Below are 17419 nucleotides of genomic sequence, written 5' to 3'. Positions count from 1 at the left end.
GAAAGATACTTCTCTGTTCTTGTTGTTTCTTTAATTTTCTTTCTATGGCTTGATTTTGTCACATCCAGTGCTACCCTGTAATGTCCTTGGTGCATTTGACTCCCATACTTTTGGGCAGAATGATAAATAAATATTAACCCTGTAGGAACTGAGGGGATATTTCTGCTTAGAAGATTATACTGGTAACTGCCTATGGTGAAAATTACTCAGATTAATGGTGTAAAAGAAATATATACATAATGCTATCTAGCTCCTCATCCTTGATACGGATGTCATTTAGTTTCTGAATTACAACAAAACAAAACAATCAAACCCAAGAATTAATAATGACAACAATCTACATGAGAAAATCAAGGTTCAAGGTAGCAGCTTGTCCTCATGTCTCCAGAATCTCCTGGATGTCAGGGGAAATCGTTAGCACTGGTAGTTTTCTTCTGGACCAGTTCCAAAATAAATTAAAATACGACTAAAAATTCTCACAGCTTCAACTTAGTAACCATTAACATACTAATGAAACAAAATCTCTAGGCAGTTACTACTTTCTTTATACAGAAGAGGCACAGACATTAAATAGGTCCATCTTACAGAATCAATTAACTTTTCAAAACTGGGAATTGAATTTAGTTATTGCGAACCTCTAGACCTAAGTAAATATTTCTACGTTGCACATAGAAAGTTCTTACACGCTGTACTGATCTGTTACAAAAAGCTGTAGGATGTTACAACACTTACGTGAATTAATCATGCATTTTCAATAGCATGCTCAGTAAAAAATTTGAATATTTGGCTTTTAAAGACATTGATTAATTGTGTATCAGAAATGCAAGTTTTCTCTTGGCCTATGTCAAACTAACACTGCAGGAGGATACTTCTCAGCACAAAGAATATTTCTTGAATTCTACTCAGATCGTATATCCAGTTTTGAGAGATACTGTTTTTCTATTCCACACTATTATACAACACTTCTTTTTGCCTGGCATGTGACAGGCATTCCCATCCTTTACGTTTACTTCACTTCCTCAAAGCTGAGGCTGCAAAAACAGAGCCAGCAGCCTCATACAGCTTTTCATGGAAAAACCCCATTCTAACCTGGCATCTAACTTCATTTTATTATTCACTCAGAGAAGTTTAAAACTCTGAGATGAATTTAAATATTTATGCCAACAAAGAAACTGATGAAAAGTACCATGACAAAAGAAGAAAACAAAAACAATGTAAGCCATTACCGAAGTAGCTCTTCTTGTGAAAGCTCTGACGTTCTTTGCTTGCCAGTCACCAGCGCCAGCTCATCCTTCAACTCCTGGATCTCCTTTTTCAGCTGGACAATCATCTACAAACAGCAAGGCATAAACAAAATATCACCTACAAATTAATACCTAGTTTATGATTTTTGCATTGGAAGGCTGAGTTTAGGGAAATATTACACTTGGGTTTTCTCTTTTTTTAAACGTCTCTTTTTTAAAACAGTCTAAATGCCTTAAATATACCAAGAACGTTTTTCCTTTTCCATTTATAAAAACAAGAAAAGTCTTCCAAACTCAGTAAATTCTATGTGTTAGAAGACAAGGCTGTACAGAAAAATTCCAAAAGATTATTTGCAAAAGAGAAAAAAAAATTGCCATAGGAATAAAAAGAGCTTTCTGATTCATTAGTTTTGCCTGTTAGTAATGAAAACACATTTCAAATAGAACTGATGTCTTTGTTAGAGAAAGGACAAATACACACCAAAAGTGATTTTCTCTTACCTTCCCTTTAGAAACAGGAATTCCAAAACAATATCTTAATATTTTAATCTTAACTTTTCTTCTTTTTCATGTAATATTTCACTCTTATTAGAATTATAGCATACTATAATTGTAGGATGCATCAGTTGCTAACAACAAATGAATAGTATAAATCAACATAATGGAATTAAATTGCATTAATGAATAGTACCGATTGAGAAAATGACTTGGAGAACTGTGTTAGATTTTTAAATTCTAATAGCTCATTATTGGAGCCTGTACTTTCAGAAAAAATATCTGTATAAAACCATATTTTACAAATCATTAGCCTCCCAAGGCCAAATTCTACAAAGCAGGGACAATATGCAAATCCCTAAGTCTAAAACATGAATGAACAAGTTCTTGGATACTTTCTGATTGATCATTTTAATGATGCATCTATAAGGGCTCAAATATATCAGGAGTCCAATGATATTTTTAGATGGATATGAGTACACTGATTCCATGTGCAAAATAAATTTCCAAGAGAAGAATGTTTTCAAGGAAAAATGAATTAATCATTCTTGATTGCATACACTTTTTAGAGATAAGATTGTTGAAATTGATGACATCTTTTCACTGGATGTTAAAATTCCTTTAGACATTTGTATTTCTTTTAATGTTTAAATTTAACCATGACTTCCTAAACTTTGAATGAGTATTTTTACTTTAAAAATCAAAATATTCTAAACATACATGATTATTTCCTTTAACTCTAAACTCACTGGTAACACATTTGGTACTATGAAGTATGAAAGGCTAACTTACAGTATTTTAAGTAAGAATCATTAAGGTGGCGAACTGTTAATTACAGATGCTGCAAGAGTGCTTCAAGAATATTGCAGGACAAACATTTTAACCTGATTTTAGGTTGCCTCACTCTGGTGCCACACTCTAATGTAGTCTCTGCCAATTACTGACTCAATAAAATAAAATTTGGGGCTGAAGTATAAAACGGCAGAAAGCTGAACTGATAGTACCATCCCTGTTCAATGCTCAAATTTGCTAGCATGATTAACGTCAATCTGACAACAACAGAAATACTGTTTTCAGAATAAGGATAAAAGATTGATTTTCAAGTATTATTAAGACAAACAAAAATCTACAGCAGCATATTTTCATTTCTATTTTTAAATGAATGCCAGAGGAGATTAGATTAATTCAGGCCCAGTAGTTTGGTTTTCAGTTTAAACCAAATCCTTTGATCATGAGTGAGAGAGGTTCAAAGCCGAGTCACCTGAAAAGCAGAATGGCTACCAGTTCATCTTCTTAGTAAGATACACAGTCAGGAAGTCTTCATTACAAAGAGTAAAGTTAACGCAACAGTCAGACTTAACTTAGATCTATCAAGAGGTATTATGCACTCCCTTTATAAATTGTGCACTCAATTTACAGATTTGCAGTATTTATACTGCAAATAAATGGCATTTTTTCATTTTATGAAAAAAATTGTAAGTCTAGCAAATCAGGTTGCACCCTGGGAATATACTTCAGGTAGTTAAGATGGGCAACAAATTCCACAATGAGCACAGAGCCATATAAAGTCTAGGTACCTGTGTTCCCCTGCCTTTTCCACAAGAGGGGATGGTTTTCTAACTCTCACGAGTCCACTTTTGCTTTACTTGCTAAATGACCCTGCAGAGTGAGACATACCAAACTCGTGGAGTATAGCTCCACAGGATGTAGTAAATGTTCAGGAGCCTGCATGTGTTCCACCTCAATCAAAGGCTTCTGTGGCCATGGAAGAAATTTTTTTGCATGATTTGCTACTATAAAGCCTACATAGGAAAAAAAAAAAAAAGGACAGACAGACAGAAATGAAGAAGTTGTTCAGTGCCTACTGGGTTTATTTTTTGTCCCTTTGTTTGTTTGTTTGTTTGTTTTGTGATGCTGTTACTGTTAGAAATTGTTTGGAAACAAAGATAAATAATATAGTAATAAAAAAAGAAAAACAGCAGAAAACCTGACAAGAATCTCCTATTCCCTTTGAACTTCAAGGACAAGAGAAAACAAAAGCACAATCATTAACAGTAACTGAAATATGTTAATTAACATCAAATAACAATGAATGAAATAATCAACCATCTATTCCCCCAATTTTTAGACAACAAATGCTTCTTATGTTATATAATCTAGCATTCTGCAGTCTAGCATTCAAGGGGAAAGCATTTCCTAGCCAGTTCAGAAGGTTATATGAGAACAAAATACACAAAACTTGTAATTATAAATTAATCATGAGAAATATAGAAATACAGTAATAATATTGCTCATTAAAAAAAATGATAATGCTATTAGTATATAAAAAAACATACAGGACCATTGAAATTAGAATATTTAATTCAGATTTTATATTCTTTAGAGGTGAAAAACTCAGTTCAAATATATAATTATGTTGTCAAAAATTATGTTTTAAATATTGTCTGTTTATATATAAACAGAATAATATAATAGCTTAATCTTAACTTATTTTTCATCTGATGTCTCTGTCACAGAGACAGAGGGTATGCTGAAATACATCCATAGTTCTTTCTTCATTATATCCATATATGCGGCTTTGGCATGCCCAGTGTAACCTCAGTCAAACATTTCCCATACCAGAAAACAGCATGCAACCCAGCTGATCCAGTAACTATCATTATCTGCAATACTATGTTGAATTAATCAGTTCTTAATAGGTGTACTTAATATTTACAAAGGAAATAAATTTTCCAGGTAATGCAGAAGATTACATCAAATAAACTAACAAAGGCCTCTTAATATAGTAGTTATAATTACAGAGCACATCTTCAAACAAATCTGGTATGTAACAAGCTAGAGGCATACAAAATCTTTCAAAGGAAAGACTAACCAAATACTAAAAAGTCATTTTATTAGTTATTATTATATATAAGTTATTATTATAATAAAGTGTTAAAATTTTTGTTATGCATGTTAAAAGAAGAAATTTGTTTTCTTTATGTGGCAATGCTTTGTGCTTTACCAATGTGGATTATTACCTCTCTCCTTCTCTGCACTTCCTAAATTCCCAATCCATTCTGCAGAGCTCCTTTGCTGCTCTTTGGGATATGAACATCAGCCTGATGCTTTAGTGTGGAAATCCTATTTCTACATCTCATTTACTTGTCTTCCTTTTTTCCTAATGGTAGCTTTACAGAGTTGGTTCTTCCTAGCTAAAACATTCCTTGGACCAGTCTCAAGGAAGGACTGTATCTGTATGTTTCTTAGCTTTTTAATACACGAACTTTCAGTACAGCAGCGTGCCTTCAAGTGACTAGTAATCTTAGTAGATTTTGTAAGCATTTTAGGGACATCCAGTTATCTGTGACTATGATTTAGAAACTAACACCCTAAAAGAAGTAACACAAAGATGATAATGAAAGTGACCATTGCTCCTCAGATGCCTTAAGAGCTAAGAAAGCTTTCAGAGGTTTTATAAAGGTCCATTTAATTATAATTATGTCCAAAAGAAAAAAATAAAAATAGTAGTTACTTTATAGAAAAAATTGGAACTTGCATCTACAAAACAATTTAATGGGATGATTCAGTATAAAATCCTCAACATCTGTTTGACTGCTATTGATTATTAAAACCTAAAACAAGCAATCTCTTTCCCTCTGCCCCCATACAACTCTCACCAATCTGGGGTCAATTTCTTCATTAAGAACTGCTTCATTCTTAATAAGAGCAACTCGCTGTGCAAATCTGCAGGTTGCTATAGATTCCTGGAAGAAAAAAAAAAAAAAGAGAGAGACAAAAAAGAAAAACTTCAGTTAGCTTTGCACCAGGTACGTAGAACAGACTGTTAATGAAGTCATCAAACTAAGTTTCTATTTTTTGTACACTTTATAGAAATAATCTGTCATTTCATATTCCCAAACAACAATATTCAAGGGAAATTAGGTTAGCATATTAATGACTGATTGACAAAACTGTAAAATTATAGTACATATTTTATTGACCCAGTCAATCCCCTGATCAACTCCATTTCAAATGAGTCCCCAGCTGGCCCTAAAGGATAAGAAAGCCACACTACTCAGAAGGTAAAAATTAAGCCAGATGTAGCTCCATTCACTACAGCCCTTTCATAAACACTACAGCCCTTCTGGTAGACAAAGAGAAGAAAACATCACTACATATAATTCCAGTGCAGTGAAGGGAGATAAAAGTATTTGAAAATTTCAAAAAATCCCAAGTCACCCCACCCAGTTCCCTCTCTCCCCCAGTAAACTCTCCAGTTGTCTACTATACTCAATGAAATCTCAACTCCAAAGAAGTCTACAGAAGTTCTGCCAAGGCTTTCAGTGTGATCCATAATCGACTTATAGATCTTACCAGTATGTCCTGTGGAAAATTCCTTGGAAATGCATTTTCATAACTCAAAGATTTATTCATCAGGAAAACAGTAAATTTAGAAACAATATATAGTTCATTACTAGGTGCAAGCTCCTTGACTTGAGATTAATTAGAGAAAAGTACATTTCCTAAAGGATTTGTCTACATCTTACTGCAATTTCCACTGATAAAATTGCCTCCTGGAAACAAAGTTAAAACGTTTTTTTGTAAGGGTAAGAATAAAAGCATACACACTTGAATTGTAAAGTCTAATAAAACTCAGAAGTACAGGATCTTTAGAGAAGTGAAAACATTTTTGTTGAAAATAGATAGAAATAACATACATCTATGTTTCTTTTGTCTATAGAGAGCGTTGCTATCATGGTAGTCAGGCAGTTTCCTCCTAGGCTGTCTCTTAGCACTGAGGTCATCATAGAGTTTCGGTAAGGAATATGGGATCGTTTTTTCTCTGCAAGGGCAATTATTACCTGAAACAATAGTAAAAATGGAAAAGACTTTTAAATTTACATGTCTATTAATGATTGACACACAAAAAGAACAAAACCAATCTGCTCAGGAACCTAAACTTCTGATATAACAAAACTACACTTATGCACCCAGTCAGCTGCAAACCCACTCATTTTATTGAAATAATTTCAACTTAAATTTCTGTGTGTTTATATGTCATTGTAGGAGCTGGACCTGATAGACCAAATAAATTTAATTTTATCATAACATAGCTTTACAGCCTCTCAGCAACATGGAAACTGAACACGATAAACTAAAAACCACAGACTTTCCTGAGACACAGGAACTTACTGAAAATCTTCTTCATATTTGTTCTATCATAATAATAAAGTATGGATAGTATTCAAGTAAAAACTTCCTTAATATTTGCTAAAGCATGCTTTTAAAATCACACATTCTTAAAGCACGTGGTTCTTAGAAGAGTCAATACATTTATTTCTGAGAAATGTCTTGAAAAGTGAAACACAGATAAAAGGGTGCATGATTACAATGTACTGCTGGAAATAAATAATTCAGTTTAGAATATATATGCCTTGGCCAAAAAGGAAATGGTACACCTACTATTCTCAGTTTCCCTTCTCAGCTGTTTACATTATGGGACCTAATTATTATTAAATAAAAAGCTAGATTACCCCATGATCTGTTGTGATATAAAAGATTTGAACTGTTACCTGGCCAAGCACTGTACTGAAAAAGTGTAGCTATATGAGTTGTGCAAGCTATCCTAAATAATTAGGAGTTGTTTTTCCTTTAATAAATGTTACACACCAGCATATATTTTGTTTACCTTGCACTTAAGAAAATTTTTATTTTAGAAAATTTAGTAGCAACTTTTTTGTTGGCACTAGTTTCTCTTAACGGTCTTCAGACAGTTAAAATTTCTTATTTCTATAAATCTTACACTGGCAACCGTGAGAGGGATGAATACATAATATGAAAATTACCATCTTGTAAAGGAATCTGGAAACCCATTCCTGGATCAAGGTTTTCAAATCTCATCTATTACAACTTGCTAGATGGAAATATGCTATAACTCTGTTAGTTTATAATATTGCATAGAAACCTCATAGTAGTCTAGCATACACATTAATAAGCACATTCTCAGTCTCTGCCACACAGAGAGTACAATCTCAATAGACAAAATGGGAAAAAGGCCAGAAGGAAGATATGTTATTTCCATTAAAAATGGGAACTGTGTTACAGAGAAGTTCATTTTTTCTGAAGTTCATGTGGAAAGTCTGTAGCCCAGGTAGAATTTGAACCTCCCCACACCGGCACTGAAAAACTATGTGACCAGCTGCCATGATGCAGAAGCCACTGTACTGTCATGTGACAGTCACATAACACAGAAGATGATGGGTTTGAGCCCGTTTAGTAAAACCTCACCTAAATCACAAAGTCTATCTTTACAATCCAATCAAGGAATCTGGAATAGAAAGAGGAGAAATCTGAAGGAGAAGGAAATTATGTTCCTTCACAAAGTGACAGAGACCACCTGTACAGGATCTGAGCCTGGATCTTCTAACAGCCAACCATTTTTATATGGTCAAAAATAAGGTGTTGTTATGCTTTTGATATAAAAAAATGTTTGGGGTTTGGGTTTTGGGGGTTTGTTTTTGTTTTGTTGTTTGTTTTTTTTTAAATACTGTTTGGTCTAAGCTTAAAAGACCTTAATAATATTACTGAACCAGGACTGTAATATGCTGATTCGAATCAGCATAATTTAAGTTATAAAGTTTCATTTTGAGTGGGTCAAACAAACCACTTTAAGACCTAATTAATTTTTTAAGCGTTGAAGCTGTCAGAAATATTGTCACTTTTTGTAAAATAGCATCCTATATGAAACATAATAGCACAGAGCAGGTACAATCACTCACAAATAACTTCACTGAAACATTTGGAAATATTGTTAAGTATAAAGGAAGGTATGAGGCTCACAAGTGGTTATGATATGATCTGAAGTGTGCCCAAGAGTCCCTGTTCCTGTCCACATCCTTTGAACAAGCAGTAACTTCACATAGGGAATAGATTTGCACCAGTACCTCATGCCAACAGGCAGCCAGGACATGTTCTCAGAGCATCCTCAGGACATGAGGATTTGGCGGTGCATCAGTTGCAGGTACAGAGCTATCAGCTACATATGCATCTTGCGGTTTAGTGTACCACATGCTCTGAAGCCATATGCCTGCTCCAGAGGTCTCCTTTTTTTTCGCCTGTTCATCTGCAATCACAAGACCTCTGACATTGCCTTTGATCCATATTGAGAATCCTTCCAGATTCCTGCCCACACCACCCCACTCTTCAGATTTCTGTCAATTAAGTCTCCCATCCCACCTCCCATTTGTAGTAGAGTTTATCAGCTTAAGCTCTGATCCTTACAGCAAAAAATCCAAACTCTATTGCTGGTGTCTTGCAGCTAATTACAAGCATTCTTACTTTTTGGACAACATATACTTTTCTCCAGTATATACTACAGGTCTTGCTGGAAATAATTCATCCAAAAAATCACAATTTGCTAATTAGAAACAAATGCATGTATTTCACTTTAAATTATTTAAAAGTTCCTGTTTTTTCTGTTACTTTAATGTCTGTATATGTTAATTAGGAAACAACAAAAACAGAAAATTACCTTTTCTATAGGATGTGAGTAAATCTAGCCTTTAATGGCTGGCAGTGATTTCAGATTTTATTATTAGCAAAAAATTTGGTAGGTGTGGGTAGCAATCATTCACTAACCAATAAAATCTTTCTGCATTCCCTAAATGGATCGTGTGTTAAATGACAGTTAACGGGCATATTCACCAAAGCAGTGGGAACATTGTATTCTATAATTTCGGGGAAACACATACAGTTCTAATTTCACTATAGTGTCAAATCAGATCTCTGTATCACTTACTCTGTAACTCAAAATTTGGCCCAGGATACCCTATGTTGTGTATCAGAGGGGAATATCTACACACACACAAAGAAATGCAGTTGTAATTCCAGAACATGCTACTACATCTTACGGACAACAAAAACTAGCATCTAATTGCTGTGGACACTAAAATTGAATTGTGCCTACTGCCATTGTAGATCACCTGCATGACACTATCTCATCTTCATTTGTCTCTAGACATATAGGCCACTTGGAGAAAAAGTGCAGTTGATTTATTTGAAGATTTTTTTAACGCATAGTGGATATTTAACGAGCAGATCAAGTGTGATAACAGAACCGTATTCCCATTGTCATCTTGACACAAATCATTTTACATGACTACTTTATCATGCAAGGTGTTTAGAAATGGCATAACACAACACTAAACCACCCATAGATAACTAAATAGTTGAGCATGTAAATAAGCTGACTTTGAGGAATCCTTGTACTTCAATATTAGTCCCTGCAAGGTCAGGGTTGAATGGCCCAATTCCCACCCAACAAAAAGATATTTTTTACTGTTTTCAGTGGCCTTTTATTCAGTATTAGAAAACATTTCTATTAACGAACGATACACAATCCCAGACAGAACCCAAAGTACTTATCTCCAACTGTATTTATTCTAAAATAGGAGTTAAAAGTTGCATGATAAAACTTTAATATTTTATGCTTCTACACCATTTCAACCTTGAGTATCTCAAAACACACTACACAGATTAAATTCAAGCTCACAGAAGCTCATGCAGTGTTGCATTATAAATACATAAAAATCATACAGTAAATAAGAAGGATCCTAAGTACAATTTGTATGATTCTGAAGAGGTTCATTTTAGAATCACTTAGCCTTATCAGTTCCCATGAGTACAACTGAAATACAGACAGTTTTCTTCAAGGTAAAATTTAAACAAGTGGTGGGTATGAAAAAAATTCAGTGTATTAGTAAATGACTGACTGCCACCTGCTGTGCCTTAAGCTTCTTCTTTCGACAGATTAAATATCTGTGATAATAGATTAAATGAAGTCTAAGAGATTTGTTCTTATTAACAGAAAAACACACAACACAAAAATGAAGAATATTCTTCCCAGTAACTGGAAAAATCAGTTATATTTCCTAATCATAATTTTAAAGAATTTTCACATACAGACCCCCACAAAATTTTCTGTTTTAATGGATTTCCTTAACTGTACATTTTACTAAATAATGTATATACTGCAGTAGAAATTAAAAGGGACAAATCTGAATTTTTAAGTTAAGCATTTTTTCTTCTCCTCTCCCTCTCAATCCCCCTTATTTCTCCCACTGAATGACAGCCTCACAGACCTGCTATTGTTGTATATAAAAATTTTTAAAGAAGCCTTAGGAAAAAATACTGTATTCTCCAGCAGAATTAAAAAAAACATAACAAATTTCTGGCAACAGGAACAGTGTTTGCTGTACTATGAAAACATTATGTATTCAATCTTAGAAAGAGCTTCATTTCTCTTACAGGTCTAAGGTCTGAAATCCACACTTGAAAATATTCAACAATTGCAACTTAACAGCACAGCATCCACAAAAGAGATTTCATTGATTGCCAAGTGTTTCTTACCCTTGCTTGGTGTTCTATGGCATTAGAATACAAAATATCACAGGAGATCAGGAGACGTAAGTGTAACATGCACTAAGCTTTTATAAATAAGCATAAATGTCTTTTAGCAATGCCACAAATACTAAGCCAAAAAGAAATACCTGAAAGGAAGGAATGCTATGGAATACAGACAATGCCTATAAACCTGGTGGAAGGAAAAGAAGAGATACTACAAAAGAAGATATTAGTGAGTGCGAACAACCTCCACCATCACACTTACCACATTCACAAAAATTACAAGGATCCTAAGATGCAACATCTTATTTCTCTAGTCATGAAGGGAAAATTATTATATCAGATCAATGGAGAAAAAATAATAATAAAAAACCAATAATAATAATTATTATTGTTGTTAATAATAACAATCATCATCATTTGTTAACCAAACCTTTCTACTGGAATGCTTCATCTTCAAAGTCTCCAGTCACCACTGCTATCTAAACTCATTCTTTGTTTCTTTTTAAAAAAAATTTAGTAAGATCAGTCAGGATTAATCTACTTTCTCAATATTTGCTTTTTCCAAAGAGGAAAAATAAAAAGCAACATTGAAAGAAGGATAGAGATTTTAGTATACCTTAAATCAACAGGCTAAAGCTTTTTCAGTAGCAACAGCTGAATGATAAAGGTTTGTGGAGATTATTATTATTTTTATTATTAATAATTATTATTATTGCAGTTGCATCTATGCGTCTTATTGGTATAAAACCAATTATGGTAGTTACTCCATAAATACATTAACAAAGGTAACTCCTGTCTCAAAGAGTTTGAAGAGTCACATTGGTAGAGCAATAAAACAATATGTGAGAGAAAAGCCTAATATTTTACCATATTACAATGCCTGAACCAAATAAAAACCCATCACTTAAGTTCAATTATTCTTGAGTGACACATCCTGATCCCAGCTGTGGAAGGGGGAGAAGATCACAAAAAACATTTCTAGCAGAAATACAGCTGCAGTCTTGTAAATATCTTTAGTATTCCAAATAAAACAAGAAAACTATTTTTTAAATACAACCCTGTATGCCTACTATAACCTTACTGTTTAACTGTTAAGCTTTTCCTAAACTAAAATACATTATTTCAAAAGAAGAGCTATCAACTCAAACATTTTAAAAAACTGCAATAAATATCCTAAGACTAACTTAATATTGGAATCAAGATTTCCAAAACATTGTACATTGCTAAACAGGAATGTAGCAAAGGGAGAAATGTTTCTCTCTATTCCATTTTTACCTGTTCCAAATAATGTAATGACAGGTTGATATATTTGGCTTCTGTCAATAAGTGACCTCCAACTCCAGTCTTTGCAACACGCTCTGATCCAGCAAGGTCTACTAGGTGTAACTTGGAGTGTTGGACAGTTGCAGATCCAGGTTCCTTGCTGGAGATGTGAATAGTGAAAATGCAGTGAGATCGGGTTGAGGCTTGATTCATTGGTGTCTAGAATGAAAATAAAGGAAGAGTCCTCAATGTTAATTTAAAAAATAAATTTTACTTTTTATAGCTCAATAATCTAGGAATTAAAACCACCTATCAAATTTTTTAGCTGTCACACCTGTAATAAATATGCAAGAAGAACCCAAAAGCATTTACCTGGCACTCACATTCTGGCCAAATACTTGGATAACTTTGATCTGGCAAATTGTAGTGCAAACAACCAAGCAGCTATCTTTGTTCCAAGGTACTCTAACAGTGAGTACATCAGCAAAGCAGCTGGCCTTACTATGCTGAGGAATACTAAGAAATACTAGAAAAGGCCAACTTGACTAGATGGAAAGTTACTAATTCCTGATCTCCAGGAAGTTATCAGTTTCCCCATCGGTAAGCCCATTTTTAATCTTTTTTGGCTAGATAGCTACCAGTGTAACTAAGACTAGGACTTTCTGTACGGCTTTAGACTTTCACATTTTCATTACTTTTATGAAAAAATTTAACTTGGCAAAATCAGTATCAGAATTTTATGTGGCATGACAGAGTTTTCATAGAAGGTTTGGCTTTAAATATATTTATTTGGAATAGCTACTGCCATACTTCCTTAACAAGACACATGGAAATTCTTGGTCAATTTTTAGAGATGCTCAGCTTTAGTATGGCTTTAGTGGTGTTCCCAAGATATTTGAAATGCAGAACAGAAAATTTTAAACAGCTTTCAGATATTTAATTTTAGATTTCAAATGCCCACATGCCATCACACATGTACCTTCTTTTTCTTAAACATATAAAAAAATCTTTAAGCATATAAAGCCTCTTTCATTTAGTTATATCAAGCTGTTGTTAGAAACTTAAAACTAAAAGAATTCCTTATTATCCTTATTTTATAAAAAGCTAAAGCTTTAGAATATATATGGAGATTATAGGTATATCATACAAATAGTATTTTTATTTATAAACTATAACAAGTATGACTACATTGTTATCAGAGCATAAATACTTGACTTGAAGAAAAATAGGGCAATGAAATAAATTAATAAATAAATATTATTGAGTTAGCAACTAAATCTATACTTATTTATAGCCATTTAAAAAGAAGATAAAAAAATCCTGGTTACATTGTGTACATTAATCTCTTGTCTATACTTTATTCCTCTCTTATTCTAGAGTAATTATTTATCTAGGCATACACTGTCATTCAGACTAGATATACCAACACATTGGGTTTTTTTCCATAGTCTGCTTTGGTATGAAACATTCCAGACATTAAAATAGCCTGTTCATTGCAGGTGTTGAAACTGTTGTCTTGTTAATCCAGAAAGGACAGCTCTTAACAGAAAGACTGCAAGCTGAATATTCCTTTACCAGGAATAATAGGAACAGCTATACCTCTTGGTTGAATTGTCTCCCCTTCAATTTCCCAATATTTTTTTCCAGCCTTAATAGTGCCAGCACAACTGAATTGTTTTTGGGAACTGATCCAGCTCAAAGAAAAAAAAAAAGTTAAAAAAAAAAGTCTGCAAACCATAGATATTCAACCTGGATCAGCTTCCTGATTCAGTCACAGCGCAGCTGTAAAAAGCAGTTCTGCTAGAATAATTGAAAATGGCAGCATACAGCATGCGAACAACTAGGTAGTGTGCAGGAATAGCGTATGCTTGTAGTTATTGGTGAAAATTCTGTAATGAAATTACAGCCTTAGCACTATTTTATTTTGGGCTGCTTCACCTAATAAAGCCAAACTCGGAGGGAGAGGGAGTTTTGATCATTAGTTTATACAGATGAGGAATTTTGGAATAATATAGGCAAGCTACTGGCTCTGCTTAATTGCCTGGTTTCTAAGGATCATTTCACAATCCTGTGAAATGAGCATCAGAGCATCAGAGTGCAGTCACATGCTATGCTATATTCAGAGGTGAAGCTGAACAAATGAAGGGGCAGTGAGTTGTAGCACAGGAATGAAAATAAACAGGCTCAGGGGAAGCTGTCAATCAAGAAAATATTCCCAAACATACTTAAAATGCAGTTATACTAAGAAAAAGTCATATGCTGTTAAAATGTATTTTATTCAGCAATTCTGATTCCATGAATAATCAGAGCCAGCTTCACTTATTTTACTAGGAGAGCTATAATTTTACTACTTGCAGCTCTGTGAAGCAGGACTGCATATTTTATTCTTCCAGCTCAAAATCCAGAACAGAATTAATATTTAAGGACATTCTCCTCAACAGAATTGATATTTGAGGACATTTTGTACTACAGTCATGGCATCGGTCACACTATACTGCAGACAAGTCTAAGCCAGATCGAATATCAATACAGGTCTAGATAGGAAGCACAAATAAAGGTTGCTGTAAAAGAAGCAGAAGAAATCATCATACTTCAGAATAAGCATTCTTAAGCAAACATAAGTTTCACTATGCAGCAAAACCTCATGTATTTCAAAATGTGCTTTTAGTCACACCTGTTTAACCCCAACAGAGACAAAAAAAATTTAAACATAAAAGTAATTTCAGGACTCTGAGTTCCAAAAGCTCAGGGCAATATTTGGCCTATTAGGTCTTCATTGCTGATAGCAATATGCTAGCCACAACTTGTTTTTGCATGTTCCAAACAGATTCTGCTGGACTGGTCATCAGAAATTCCATTTCTTTTCTCTCCACAACTTCTTTTTTCATGTAATTGCTATTTTTATAAAGTCCTTCAGAGTAGAACCAAGCTTTAATCAGTACACCAATACTCCTTTTTACAATATGATTCTATCTCCACTCTGCAGTTCCCATATACAGAAAGCTCTATTAGAACTCTTACAGGAAGCATAAAGTAATAAAAATTTAAACTATTAAATGGGATGTGATCGTGACATGTTAATTGCAGTCATAATCCCCCATGCTTTGCTACTTTTACCACACAAGTAGATGCAAAGCACACAGCAACAGAAATGACAACTTGTCAGCATCTTCCATCCAAAAATAAGCCTTTTTTGTTGTTGTTTGGTTTTTTGCTATCTTACATATGCAACTTCAGAGTATCAACATTCAGCTGTTCAGAAAGTTTGAAAACTGAAAACAAACAAACAAACAAAATTTTCTGGACAGTGTCTCAGAGCCTACTAAAAGGTTCCTTTAGTGGCTTTCAGAGTTCATTCTGGCTTTGTTAGCAGTATTCAAGCCATATGTATATGAAATCATCCTCATGCTAATTTGATGTGATGAAGGAAAAAAAAAAAGAAAGAGGGGAGTGGCCTGGCTCTCAGCAGATGGTTGCTATTGTGAAAGTTATATATAGAACAACTGATGAGCTGCAGTTACTTACAAAGAAATAATTTTTTCCAGGAATTCTGTGACATCATAAACCACATAAGCAGACTTCAGATGCTTTGTGATATCACACGAACACTACAAAGGAATTAATGTCAGGTCATCTGTTGCTGCCCATTTGTGGCATGGTAAAAGAGGAATTCAATAACATTTCTTTCAAGATCATGATTTGGTAAAGCATCAGTGGTTTTTTTGATCTTGGAAAATATGTACAAGAGATATTTCAAGCCATACAACCCCGTCTCCTTTTTCTCCAGGACCAGAATATACCTGTGCTGAAATTAAATAAACTGTATAGAATCTTTGTGACTTAAACCATTACATCTATTCACACAATGTTTGCAAGAAGTTGGTTTCTACTTAAATGAGAATCTGCAGCACAGACATATTGCAAGAAGCATCCAAGTCAGATGTTTCCATCAAGGAATACAAGGTCATGAAAGGTCCAAAAACTTGCTGGAGCCTAAGTTATCCATCTTAATCTAATTGTTACCTATCGTAAAACAACAAAACACTGCAGGGCTTCCTCCCTATACAAGAATTTATGTATTTCCCAAATCCTTTATTTGTTGCAGCTGCTATTATGAATGTTGTTTTCACTAAGAATAATACCCAGAATTAGGATGCTACTGGTCTAAATAAAGTTCTTAATAATTGAGGACCTAAGAAGGAGAAAGTTTCTTAAATAGGAGAAAAACATATGAAAAGCTGTTTGAAAATTACCATTAGACTAACAGAAGCTGCTACTATGTGGAAGAATAATGTGTTGATTACGGCTGCCAAATACACTCAGACAGAGAAAATACAGAAAAGAGTTCAGGACAGCTGGGACAAAAAGATTTCACAGGTGATAAATGCAGTCATTCAGCCCGTATTGCAAACCATCTCCACTTGGCAGTTTATACAGTTCCAGTGGAATCTTTTCTTCTTTGATTCAAAAGATTTAGATATCAGAACATGATTTCCCTGTATAAGTGAAGTAGTGACTAGCCAAGGCAAAAATGAAGAAAGGCTGATTCTGAATGCTCCCATTTTTTTGAGAAGAATGTCACAGTGAAAAGCTCCAAAATTTTGATTTAAGGAGGGTTTCTTCCTTCTCTTAAGTTTTTTTTTTTTTTTGCTTTTGAACTTTTTGACAAAGGGCAAGGGAAAAGAGAAAAGAACTGACAGCATCCAAGGCTGGTATCAAATTGATTTTCTCCAATCTCAAGCTACAATCAGATGTATACCTGTAGGAAGAAGTCCTGATAGCTTCAGTCATTTCACAGCTCAGATGGTAAGAAAAGAGCCATTGTGTCCTACAAGAATGATAATAAAGCAATATAACACAGTTTGTTTCTCTGGTTGGAAATTCAGAATATTCTGGTGTTTTCACATTGTTGATTTATAGCACAGAACATCATAAGTCTCTGCAAGGTGGAAGGAGCAGAGATTCTTTGTTGAAAAACAGTGGCTATATCTGCCTAATTAAAATAAAGGCCACCAGTTCCAACAGAACCA

At 34.0% G+C, this 17419-nt stretch overlaps 1 protein-coding gene across 6 annotated transcripts in view; it reads right to left on the bottom strand.

Annotated features, from left to right (window-relative positions):
- Positions 1-17419, bottom strand: part of KIF6 (kinesin family member 6) — a 189410-nt gene that overhangs the window by 127587 nt on the left and 44404 nt on the right. For all 6 annotated transcript variants that reach the window (XR_003926406.1, XM_030035919.1, XM_030035921.1 and 3 more), the window contains 4 exons: positions 12402-12608; positions 6440-6583; positions 5399-5485; positions 1227-1330 (listed from right to left, as the gene is read on the bottom strand). Coding sequence is in view for 5 of the 6 variants with exons in the window: in XM_030035919.1 (XP_029891779.1) it covers positions 1227-1330; positions 5399-5485; positions 6440-6583; positions 12402-12608 (542 nt within the window). In the remaining variant the exon portion in view is untranslated. The remainder of the gene's footprint in view (positions 1-1226; positions 1331-5398; positions 5486-6439; positions 6584-12401; positions 12609-17419) is intronic.

The sequence above is a fragment of the Aquila chrysaetos genome, chromosome 13 (genome assembly GCF_900496995.4).
Source record: "Aquila chrysaetos chrysaetos chromosome 13, bAquChr1.4, whole genome shotgun sequence".
NCBI lineage: Eukaryota > Metazoa > Chordata > Aves > Accipitriformes > Accipitridae > Aquila > Aquila chrysaetos.
The sequence above is the reverse complement of the archived record's forward strand: the minus strand, read 5'-3'. Positions and strand labels throughout refer to the sequence as shown.